General features: G+C 46.3%; 1 protein-coding gene across 5 annotated transcripts in view; it reads right to left on the bottom strand.

The window, feature by feature from the left end:
* The window catches only part of LOC117533711, a 23,012-nt gene continuing 10,415 nt past the window's right edge, over positions 1-12,597 (bottom strand). For 2 of the 5 annotated variants that reach the window (XM_034197640.1, XM_034197610.1), the window contains 9 exons: positions 8,984-9,104; positions 7,956-8,094; positions 7,782-7,877; positions 5,523-5,636; positions 4,185-4,324; positions 3,394-3,468; positions 2,227-2,893; positions 1,565-1,677; positions 1-132 (listed from right to left, as the gene is read on the bottom strand). In XM_034197640.1, the coding sequence (XP_034053531.1) occupies positions 78-132; positions 1,565-1,677; positions 2,227-2,893; positions 3,394-3,468; positions 4,185-4,324; positions 5,523-5,636; positions 7,782-7,877; positions 7,956-8,094; positions 8,984-9,104 (1,520 nt within the window). In that variant the 3' untranslated portion in view covers positions 1-77. Of the gene's footprint in view, positions 133-1,507; positions 1,678-2,226; positions 2,894-3,393; positions 3,469-4,184; positions 4,325-5,522; positions 5,637-7,781; positions 7,878-7,955; positions 8,095-8,983; positions 9,105-12,597 lie in introns of those variants that run through there. The other 3 variants (XM_034197624.1, XM_034197616.1, XM_034197633.1) reach the window with 3 other exon arrangements.

Here is a 12,597-nt window from a genome sequence, read left to right on the forward strand (position 1 = left end):
TTGATTCATGCATTTCCATTTGGGGCAAAAGTCTCCTTGAAATAAATACATTGGAAATAAAGTAAATGTGTAAATGTTCACACGGTGCTGCAGGGCCCCTCGCTGTCCTCGCTGTCCTCCCACAGGCCCCCCCTGAACACAAGAAACAGGTCGAATAATTATCATTCATAACGTTTTTATTAAAGGAAAAGACTCTAACTGAAAGATAATGGATTTACTTTAAAGGTCCCCTATTATGCTGTGTTTCATCAATATAGTACAGGTCTCAGATATATACAAAACATCTGAAGTTGTTCTTCAGATCATTGCAGCATTACCCATAATCCCCTCTGTTTCAGCCCTGTTTCAAAAGTGCTGATTCTCTGTCTGTTACTTTAGATGAAAATAAGAAGCCACTCCCCACGCCCCTCTGAGAGACATTTGGGTAAAAAGAACACAATATGCGCTTTCACACCAAGTACTTTTACCCCGTAAAACTCTGAAAAGTGTTTTGAAGCCGCCATTGTATTTGCTGGCATTAGCATTAGCATTAGCCCCGCGCACCAACGCAGAGAGACTAACTTATGGCAACACAAAAGAAAACATGGGAGCGGTGGAGATGAGGAGGTGTCGGCGTTCTGGCGATTTACTCGGAAGGCTTCAGTAGAAGCTGCTGGGACTCCCAGCAGCTTCTACTGAAGCCAGTCCCCAACTCCGGGGACTTCGGGTGGCAGTATACGCCGTGAAGTTGTTTGCGGCCTGCCAATAAACCCGAAGAAGAAGAAGTGTCGTCAGCGGCTTCATTTGTCTTCCCCAGGAACTTATTCCGGTGTGAATGCGATTGGTACTTAGTTCCATGGGGGTACTAAGTACGGCAAAGTACTTGGTGTGAAAGCGGCTAATGGTGCTCTAGGAGGAGATTCAGGTCATAAGGTGTGTGTGGGGGGGGGGGGTTACATTGGTTGCTGATTGGCTAATGGTTACACAAGCCAAAACATCGTTATGACATCATAAAGTGGCAAAAATCTGAGCAGCTCATTTTCAGACAGGTTTTTATATTTAAATGGATCAGGACAAAAAGAGAGAGAATCTTTGTTCCTGAAACTTTCAGAGTCTCTTTCCACAGAGGGGACACATGTTGATGTAGAAGAGACATGGAGAAGAGGGGACACATGTTGATGTAGAAGAGACATGAAGAAGAGGGGACACATGTTGATGTAGAAGAGACATGAAGAAGAGGGGACACATGTTGATGTAGAGGAGACATGAAGAAGAGGGGACACATGTTGATGTAGAAGAGACATGAAGAAGAGGGGACACATGTTGATGTAGAAGAGACATGAAGAAGAGGGGACACATGTTGATGTAGAAGAGACATGAAGAAGAGGGGACACATGTTGATGTAGAAGAGACATGAAGAAGAGGGGACACATGTTGATGTAGAAGAGACATGAAGAAGAGGGGACACATGTTGATGTAGAAGAGACATGAAGAAGTGGATTTTGCATAATAGGTGAGCTTTAAGGAAAAGACTCAAACTAAAAGATAATGGATTACCTTTTATGTCTAAAGTGTGTGTTTGTACCTGATGTTTTCCCGGCTGGGGGGGGGGTTGTTGTTGGAGGTTTTTCTCCCTGCCGTGGCTGTCTGAATGGGGATGAATCCTCGGCCGTCTTTCTCCGGAGCCGAGTCCACCTGCTGCACACACACACACAGCAGGGGAGATTTTCATGTATTGTTTGTCAGAGAATATTTTAATCCGATCTGTGTATTTAGTGGTTCTCAGTCTTTCTGAGAAACTGTTAATCACAAAGATATGCTTTTCGTTAAATCGCATATACTCCTGCCTGTAATGTGATCCTGCGTGTAACCTCAGGAGGACACAGGTCAAGAGGTCCTCTGACTTCCTGTGGGGGTGAGGGGTTTGGGCACATGAGGAGTTGCAATACAAAGGTGCCTTTGTTCCGATGTCTGGTAATGGTTGGGGGAAAGGCGAATATAGGTCCCTCCTCTTTTCATGTATAGATCTGTGTTTCTGTCTCCTTTGTCTTCAGAGTTGATTTGGTTGCTTTGCATGAAAGTGTGAATTTACCTTGTGAACTCTCCGGCTGTATTCTCTCTCAATAAATATCGGTGTTTGACTAAAGACGATCCGGCTTCCATCATTTCCTTTGCATTGCTGCACAGAAGTTTTCATCACATTGTTTATGTTTAAAAAGGTAAACACTTGCTTTGGGGTCATCCCACCTGTTTGGGGTCGTCCCAGATGGGTCTGAAGGCGCTGTTGGGATGGAGGGGGGGGGGGGGGAGCCTCTCTTCACGCTGACCACTCTCCTCCCATAGGAGCTGACCAGGCAGGGGGGGGGGGTGCGGGGTCAATCTGGGGATCTGCCACCTCAGACACATCGCCCTCTCTCTGGTTCCCTCTCTCTCTCTGGGACCCTCTCTCTCTCTGGTTCCCTCTCTCTCTCTGGTTCCCTCCCTCTCTCTTGGACCCTCCCTCTCTCTTGGACCCTCCCTCTCTCTGGTTCCCTCTCTCTCCCGGGGCCCCTCCCTCTTCAGCAGCACTGGCTCCTGGCTCTCCTCCTCTTCCTCTTCCTCCCCCAGCCTGCCCCCCATCAGGGTCCCATCGGGGCTGCAGGAGGACACGGAGGAGAAGCTGAACCCTGAGGTGTCGTCGGGGTCCGTCTCCCCCCCGCTCTGCAGGTGAGGGTGGGGGGGCTCCTGCCTGTAGGTGCCCTTCCCCGAGTCGCTGTTCTCCCCCCACGCTGCGGGGGAGGAGGGGGCGAGGAGGGAGCAGCAGGCGTGCCCACAGTGCGGGTGAGGGTGGGGGGTGAAGGTCCTCCTCACAGGGCTGCAGGACAAGCACTCCACCCGCATCGAGGGGCCGTTAGTGAGGCCGGACCCCCCCTCTCTGCAGGGGGAGGAGAGGGAAATGCATGAAACACTTAGTTTTTACTTAAAGGTCACCTATTTTGCAAAATCCCCTTCTTCATGTCTCTTCTACATCAACATGTGTCCCCTATGTGTCCCCTATGTGTCCCCTATGTGTCCCCCTGTGGAAAGAGACTCTGAAAGTTTCAGGAACAAAGATTCTCTCTCTTTTTGATCCATTTCTATAAAAACCTGTCTGAAAATGAGCTGATCAGATTTTGGCCACTTTATGATGTCATAACGATGTTTTGACTAAAGTAAAAAAAATTAAATTACTACAGACACAAACAAATATCCACTTGTTAGTTGAATTACCATGGAACAATAAGAAGCTCACGTCTTGCATTTATCTGCAAGTACATTTCCCTGCACTCTAATCTAAATCGTGCAAAAGATACAGAGATCATGGTGCAACATTTTGCACATTGAACTGAAACAGTCCTGCAGTGCTGCCTCCAGCCTGCAGGGGGCGACACTGACCTCCGCACTGAGCTGCTGCCTGCAGTCTGTTGTCTCCTGCAGCCTTCAGAGCATCCTTCAGACTCTGCATCACTGCTGACAGGAAAACACATTTAAATACACATTTCAAATCATGTTCACTTTTTAACTTCTTTCACATCATAATAACTTCAAAGTCAAGTCCAAATATGTAGGTAGGTAGATAGGTAGGTAGGTAGATGGATAGATGGATAGGTAGGTAGGTAGATAGGTAGGTAGATAGGTAGGTAGGTAGGTAGGTAGATGGATAGATAGGTAGGTAGATAGGTAGGTAGGTAGATGGATAGATGGATAGATGGATAGGTAGGTAGGTAGGTAGATAGATAGGTAGATGGATAGATGGATAGGTAGGTAGGTAGGTAGATAGGTAGGTAGGTAGGTAGATGGATAGATGGATAGGTAGGTAGATGGATAGATGGATAGGTAGGTAGGTAGGTAGATAGGTAGGTAGATGGATAGGTAGGTAGATAGGTAGATAGATAGGTAGGTAGATGGATAGATGGATAGGTAGGTAGGTAGGTAGGTAGATAGGTAGGTAGATGGATAGGTAGGTAGATAGATAGGTAGGTAGATAGATAGTAACACATATAATGCAGGATATCATTGTGCAAGAATGGATTATTCAATGATAAATATAACATGAATGTAAAATGAACAGTGGGAGTTAAGTCCAGTTATTAAGAGAAGCTCTGGAGCAGAGAGTTCTCTTCCAGCCAGAGGAGATGTGGATGTTTGAGTATAACTACAGTGTGTATATGTTGGTGTTTCCTGACCTCTGACCCCCGGCCTCCTCCCACTGGACGTCCTCCTGCAGGGTCTGATGGCAGCGAGTCAGAACGCTCCTCAGCGCGCGCTCTGCTCCCAGCAGCAGGCTGCAGTCAGGGTGCTCCGGCCTCGTCCACTGCAGCAGGCTCTGCAGCGCGGGAGGGAGGGAGGCCACAGTATTACATTTCATTAAAAAAAACAACGCTTTATTTTATTTTAGCTTCTAAAGAAATAATTAAAGTTATTTATTTTCTGTTTAGAAATTGAAGTCTGTGCTTTTTTTCAGAGCATGTATCACAAGGAGGTAAACACATCTTTACTTTATAGAAAATTAGGTAACCATATAAATACTGCTTAACTGAAGTCTGTGCTTTAAATTAAAAAAATCAGGTTCAACACTGCTAGATATTCTATTCTATTAAATGACCTTAAAGGTAGGGTAGGTAAGAATGGAGAAACCAGCTCGAGTGCGCTAGAATTTGAAAGTACGCAACCGAAAAAAATCTGCCACTTCCTTCAGACTTCCTCACAAAGCCCCTCCTCCAACACACACGAACGCGCACATGACCAATGAGGGCACGAGATAAATTTGTGCACAGATGGAAGACTGACAGGCAGGTAGGCCATCCAGTTACTTTAGCCGGGCCGGCTCAGATGATTGGTCGTACTTTTTACAGTACTACGGCTTCCACAGATGACATTCCATCCATCTTCTCCCGCTTATCCGTGGTCGGGTCTCGAGGGTAGCAGTTCCAGCAGAGAGCCCCAAACTTTCTTTTCCCTGGCCACATCAACCAGCTCTGACTGGGGGATCCCAAGGTGCTCCCGGGCCAGCGAATCCCTCCACCTGGTCCTAGGTCTACCCCTTGGTCTCTTCCCAGCTGGACGTGCCTGGAACACCTCCCTAGGGTGGCATCCTAACTAGGTGCCCGAACCACCTCAACTGGCTCCTTTCGACGTGAAGGAGGAGCGGTTCAACTCCGAGTCCCTCCCGGATGACCGAACTTCTCACCTTATCCCTAAGGGAGACACCAGCCACCCTGCGGAGAAAACCCATCTCGGCCGCTTGTATCCGCGATCTCGTTCTTTCGGTCATGACAGATGACATTTTTTAATGTATTTATTGTCAAAGCATTTAATATATTCATTGCTATCGGGATGTTAAGAGCATTCCATGGAATATAACAAAAAGTGTTTCTGAAGTGAATTACCTACCCCACCTTTAAATTCTATTCTACTCTATTATATTGAATGAGATACTTCATGGTTCCAGCTTTTACATTTTTAATTATTGTACACATTTGACTTGCCTAAGTTGACCTGATCCCCTGTAGCTGCAGACTCACCTGGATGTGGCTCAGGTAGGCGTGGATTCTGGAGACGGGAGCGAGCAGCAGAGAGAGGAGCTTCATCTCCTCCTGACCGCTCTGAGGAACACAGGGAGGAACGTTCCTCGGGTTCTTTAACAGGAAGTAAAGGTTCCTCAGGTTCTTTAACAGGAAGTAAAGGTTCCTCTGGTACTTTAACAGGAAGTAAAGGTTCCTCAGGTTCTTTAACAGGAAGTAAAGGTTCCTCTGGTTCTTTAACAGGAAGTAAAGGTTCCTCAGGTTCTTTAACAGGAAGTAAAGGTTCCTCTGGTACTTTAACAGGAAGGAACGTTCCTCAGGTACTTTAACAGGAAGTAAAGGTTCCTCAGGTTCTTTAACATGAAGTAAAGGTTCCTCAGGTTCTTTAACAGGAAGTAAAGGTTCCTCTGGTTCTTTAACAGGAAGTACAGGTTCCTCTGGTTCTTTAACAGGAAGTAAAGGTTCCTCAGGTACTTTAACAGGAAGTAAAGGTTCCTCAGGTACTTTAACAGGAAGTAAAGGTTCCTCTGGTTCTTTAACACAAAGTAACGTTCCTCAGGTTCTTTAACAGGAAGTAAGGTTCCTCATGTTCTTTAACTGGAAGGAACAATCCTCAGGTTCTTTAACATGAAGTAAAGGTTCCTCAGGTTCTTTAACAGGAAGTAAAGGTTCCTCTGGTTCTTTAACAGGAAGTAAAGGTTCCTCAGGTTATTTAACAGGAAGTAAAGGTTCCTCAGGTTCTTTAACAGGAAGTAAAGGTTCCTCTGGTTCTTTAACAGGAAGTAAAGGTTCCTCTGGTACTTTAACAGAAAGTAAAGGTTCCTCTGGTTCTATAACAGGAAGTAAAGGTTCCTCTGGTACTTTAACAGGAAGTAAAGGTTCCTCTGGTTCTTTAACAGGAAGGAACGTTCCTCATGTTCTTTAACAGGAAGTAAAGGTTCCTCTGGTACTTTAACAGGAAGTAAAGGTTCCTCAGGTTCTTTAACAGGAAGTAAAGGTTCCTCAGGTACTTTAACAGGAAGGAACGTTCCTCATGTTCTTTAACAGGAAGTAAAGGTTCCTCTGGTTCTTTAACAGGAAGTAAAGGTTGCTCAGCTACTTTAACAGGAAGTAAAGGTTCCTCTGGTTCTTTAACATGAAGTAAAGGTTCCTCAGGTTCTTTAACAGGAAGTAAAGGTTCCTCTGGTTCTTTAACAGGAAGTAAAGGTTCCTCTGGTTCTTTAACAGGAAGTAAAGGTTCCTCAGGTACTTTAACAGGAAGTAAAGGTTCCTCAGGTACTTTAACAGGAAGTAAAGGTTCCTCTGGTTCTTTAACACAAAGTAACGTTCCTCAGGTTCTTTAACAGGAAGTAAGGTTCCTCATGTTCTTTAACTGGAAGGAACAATCCTCAGGTACTTTAACAGGAAGTAAAGGTTCCTCTGGTACTTTAACAGGAAGTAAAGGTTCCTCAGGTTATTTAACAGGAAGTAAAGGTTCCTCAGGTTCTTTAACAGGAAGTAAAGGTTCCTCTGGTTCTTTAACAAGAAGTAAAGGTTCCTCTGGTACTTTAACAGAAAGTAAAGGTTCCTCTGGTTCTATAACAGGAAGTAAAGGTTCCTCTGGTACTTTAACAGGAAGTAAAGGTTCCTCTGGTTCTTTAACAGGAAGGAACGTTCCTCATGTTCTTTAACAGGAAGTAAAGGTTCCTCTGGTACTTTAACAGGAAGTAAAGGTTCCTCAGGTTCTTTAACAGGAAGTAAAGGTTCCTCTGGTACTTTAACAGGAAGTAAAGGTTCCTCAGGTTCTTTAACAGGAAGGAACGTTCCTCATGTTCTTTAACAGGAAGTAAAGGTTCCTCTGGTTCTTTAACAGGAAGTAAAGGTTGCTCAGCTACTTTAACAGGAAGTAAAGGTTCCTCTGGTTCTTTAACAGGAAGGAACGTTCCTCAGGTACTTTAACAGGAAGTAACGTTCCTCAGGTACTTTAACAGGAAGTAACGTTCCTCAGGTACTTTAACAGGAAGTAACGTTCCCCTGCTGTGTATTGATTTTCTTCTGTAATTTAACCCAAATAAATCAGCACTTCCCTCTTTTCTAAAAAACAAGTTATATGGTACCAGTTTGCACCTTTTGATAAAACTCCATAATAATTTGACAAATACTGTTAAAGAATAAATACATAATATCTGAATTAGAAGCGAAAGAGTTGTGCAGTTTTAAATTGTTAATATTGCGCAGAAACCTGCTAAATGATCACAGTTTGATGAAGGTCATGTTTACCTGCTTCTTCTCAGAGACGCTGATCCTGTTGAACTCCAGCGAGAGGAAGGAGGCGAGCGTGGTCGTGTATCCGAGGTACATCTCTGAGAACGCCGTCTGCACGACACGAAGCAGAGAGACTCAGTTCAGGGTTCAGAGTAAAGGACGGAAATCATTCTCAGATCAGTAACTCACGTCGTTCTGTCCGATGAGCTGCACCACGATGTCTCCGATCAGAGACTTCCAGTGTTCTGCAGACAGCCTCTCCTGCAGGGTGTTCCTGAAGAGCAGGTGTCTCTGCAGCAGCTGCTCCACAAAACTCACAAACGTCTGACTGAGAGACACAAAAAAACACACACACGTTTTCTTATTTCACAACAAGAGGAGCGGAGCTGCAGGTAAACATGATTTTTCAGGTGATTTTGGGATATTTTAACTTAACATATAGAAATGTGCAGCAGAAGTAATAGGTTGATTAGATATCAGATTCATTTATTTTAACCTATTTTGTTATTATTTATCTTATTTCATTTAGCAGCATTTTCTATGGAGCATTTTTGAAGCAGTTCAATAACAAGTTGATTGATTTGTTATTATTTATTTGTTTATTATTTTATTGAGCAACATTTTTTGCAATTTGTTTATGATGATACATTTTATACATTTATATAACAATTACAATGTAGGCCTAGTACAACACTTAAACCACACTAACTTTTAAAGGTAGGTAAGAATGGAGAAACCAGCTCGAGTGCGCTAGAATTTGAAAGTACACAACCGGAGAAAATCTGCCACTTCCTCCAGACTTCCTCACGGAGCCCCTCCTCCAACACACACGAACGCGCACATGACCAATGAGGGCACGAGATAAGTTTGTGCACAGATGGAAGGCTGGCAGGCAGGTAGGCCATCCAGTTACTTTAGCCGGGCCGGCTCAGATGATTGGTCGTGCTTTTTACAGCGCTACGGCTTCCACAGATGACATTTTGTTATGTATTTATTGTCAAAGCATTTAATATATTCATTGCTATCGGGATGTTAAGAGCATTCCATGGAATATAGCAAAAAGTGTTTCTGAAGTGAATTACTTACCCTTCCTTTAATTATAGTTTTATTTATTATTTTAAAACACCCAAAACGTCCCTCTGAGTTGCAGAATTCATACAGAAACCATGATGAGTAAAGTTGTGTTTGTATGTTTGTATATATAAAGGTGTACTCACTATGGCTCCAGGGTCATCAGGTGGTCCGGGGGCTTCCTGTATTTGTCGTACAGCTGGTTTAACGTCGACACGTATTCCCACTCCGAGTGGAGCAGCTGCATCGCCACCTGATGACGAGCGTCTGGAGGAAAAGAGAAACATTTTAATTAACGATAAATCACAATTCTGCCCCCAGCGTCCACCCCAGCTTCCACCCCAGCGTCCACCCCAGCTTCCACCCCAGCTTCCACCCCAGCTTCCACTCCAGCTTCCACCCTAGCTTCCACCCCAGCGTCCACCCCAGCTTCCACCCCAGCGTCCACCCCAGCTTCCACCCCAGCTTCCACCTCAGCTTCCACCCCAGCTTCCACCCCAGCTTCCACCCAGCTTCCACCCCAGCGTCCACCCCAGCTTCCACCCCAGCTTCCACCCCAGCGTCCATCCCAGCTTCCACCCCAGCTTCCACCCCAGCGTCCACCCCAGCGTCCATCCCAGCGTCCACCCCAGAGTCCACCCCAGCGTCCACCCCAGCGTCCACCCCAGCGTCCATCCCAGCTTCCACCCCAGCTTCCACCCTAGCTTCCACCCTAGCTTCCACCCCAGCTTCCACCCTAGCTTCCACCCCAGCCTCCACCCCAGCGTCCATCCCAGCTTCCACCCCAGCTTCCACCCCAGCGTCCACCCCAGCGTCCACCCCAGCGTCCTCCCCAGAGTCCACCCCAGCTTCCACCTCAGCTTCCACCCCAGCTTCCACCCCAGCTTCCACCCCAGCGTCCTCCCCAGCGTCCACCCCAGCTTCCACCTCAGCGTCCACCCCAGCGTCCTCCCCAGCTTCCACCTCAGCGTCCACCCCAGCTTCCACCCCAGCTTCCACCTCAGAGTCCACCCCAGCTTCCACCCCAGCTTCCACCTCAGAGTCCACCCCAGCTTCCACCCCAGCTTCCACCCCAGCGTCCTCCCCAGAGTCCACCCCAGCTTCCACCTCAGCGTCCACCCCAGCTTCCACCCCAGCTTCCACCCCAGCGTCCACCCCAGCGTCCACCCCAGCGTCCACCCCAGCTTCCACCCCAGCGTCCACCCCAGCTTCCACCCCAGCGTCCACCCCAGCGTGACTGAAATATATATTTTTTTCTCAGATCATTTAGTTTTTCAGACAAATCTCCGGATTGTGAAAATTGATTTTTTTTGTCTTCTGAAAATCTCAGAATTCCGAGAACTGTCCAAATTCTGACTTTTTATTAGAATTCTCAAGAAAAAACAATTACATTTTCTCAGAGATTTTTTTTTTTTTTAAATCTCATGAGTTTTCTCTGAGAATTGTTTTTTTTCATTTTTTATCCTGCAAATCTCAGTATTCAGATTTCTTTCTCAGAAAAATGTTGCCGGAAAATCTCCGAAATCAGAATTTCCTTTTTTGAAAAAAGAAATATATACAGTGCACCCGGAAAGTATTCATACCCCTTCACTTTTTCCACATTTTGTTATGTTTCAGACTTCAAAATTGATTAAATGTATTTTCTCCACATTCTAGACACAAAACCCCATAATGACCAAGTGGAAAATGAATTAAAAATAAAACACTCAAATATCACATGTGCATAAGTATTCACACCCTTTACTCAATACGTTGTTGAAGCACCTTTGGGAGCAATTACAGCCTCAAGTCTTCTTGAGTATGATGCTACACGCTTGGCACACCTATCTTTAGAAAGTTTCTCCCATTCTTCTTTGCAGATCGTCTCAAGCTCCATCAGCTTGGATGGGGAGCGTCGGTGCACAGCCATTTTCAGATCTCTCCAGAGATGTTCAATCGGGTTCAAGTCTGGGCTCTGGCTGGGCCACTCAAGGACATTCACAGACTTGTCCCGAAGCCACTCCTTTGTTATCTTGGCTGTGTGCTTAGGGTCGTTGTCCTGTTGAAAGGTGAACCTTCGCCCCAGTCTGAGGTCCAGAGCGCTCTGGAGCAGGTTTTAATCAAGGATCTCTCCGCACATTGCTGTATTCATCTTTCCCTTGATCCTGACTAGTCTTCCAGTTCCTGCCGCTGAAAAACATCCCCACTGTATGATGCCGCACCACCATGCTTCACTGGTATTGGCCAGGTCTGGTTTCCTCCAGACATGATGCTTGGCATTCAGGCCAAAGAGATCCATTTTGGTTTCACCAGACCAGACAATTTGTTTTCATCATGGTCCTCTAGGTGCTCCATGTGGGCTTTCATGTGCCTTTTGCTGAGGAGTGGCTTCCTTCTGGCCCCTCTACCATTAAGGCCTGATTGGTGGAGTGCTGCACAGATGGTTGTCCTTCTGGAAGGTTCTCCCATCTCCACAGAGGAACACTGGAGCTCTGTCAGAGTGATCATCGGGTTCTTGGTCACCACTCTGACCAAGGCCCTTCTCCCCGATGCTCAGTTTGGTTTGGGCAGCCAGCTCTAGGAAGAGCCGTGGTGGTTTCAAACATCTTCCATTTGCAAATGATGGAGACCAATGTGCTCGTTGGGACCTTCAATGCTGCAGACATTTTTCTGTACCCTTCCCCAGATCTGTGCCTTGATACAATCCTGTCTCTGAGGTCTACAGTCAATTCCTTGGACCTCATGACTTGGTCTGTGCTCTGATGTGCACTGTCAACTGTGGGACCTCATACAGACAGGTGTGTTCCTTTCCAAGTCATCCATCCATCCATCCATCCATCTTCTCCCGCTTATCCGTGGTCGGGTCGCGGGGGTAGCAGTTCCAGCAGAGAGCCCCAAACTTTTTTTTCCCTGGCGACATCAACCAGCTCTGACTGGGGGATCCCAAGGCGCTCCCAGGCCAGGGAAGAGATATAATCCCTCCACCTGGTCCTAGGTCTACCCCTTGGTCTCTTCCCAGCTGGACGTGCCTGGAACACCTCCCTAGGGAGGCGCCCAGGTGGCATCCTAACTAGGTGCCCGAACCACCTCAACTGGCTCCTTTCGACGCGAAGGAGGAGCGGCTCAACTCCGAGTCCCTCCCTGATGACCGAACTTCTCACCTTATCCCTAAGGGAGACACCAGCCACCCTGCGGAGAAAACCCATCTCGGCCGCTTGTATCCGCGATCTCGTTCTTTCGGTCATGACCCATCCTTCATGACCATAGGTGAGGGTAGGAACGAAAATGGCCCGGTAGACAGAGAGCTTTGCCTTCTGGCTCAGCTCCCTTTTCGTCACAACGGTGCGGTAAAGCGACTGCAGTACCGCTCCCGCTGCTCCGATTCTCCGGCCCATCTCACGCTCCATTGTTCCCTCACTCGAGAACAAGACCCCGAGATACTTGAACTACTTCACTTGGGGTAAGGACTCATTCCCTACTTGGAGTGGACAGTCCATCGGTTTCCTGCTGAGAACCATGGCCTTTCCAAGTCATGTCCAATCTATTTAATTTACTACGAGTGGACTCCAATCAAGTTATAGAAACATCTCAAGGATGATCAGTGGCTGCACTTGAGCTCAATTTTCAGTGTCAAAGCAAAGGGTGTGAATACTTATGTACATGTGATATTTCATTTGATTATTTTTAACACGTTTTCAAAAAATTATTTCAAAACGTTTTCACTTTGTCATTATGGGGTATCGTGTGTGGAATATTGAGAAACAAAATGAATTTAATCCAT

The sequence above is a fragment of the Gymnodraco acuticeps genome, unplaced genomic scaffold, assembly GCF_902827175.1.
Source record: "Gymnodraco acuticeps unplaced genomic scaffold, fGymAcu1.1, whole genome shotgun sequence".
In the NCBI taxonomy this organism is placed as follows: domain Eukaryota; kingdom Metazoa; phylum Chordata; class Actinopteri; order Perciformes; family Bathydraconidae; genus Gymnodraco; species Gymnodraco acuticeps.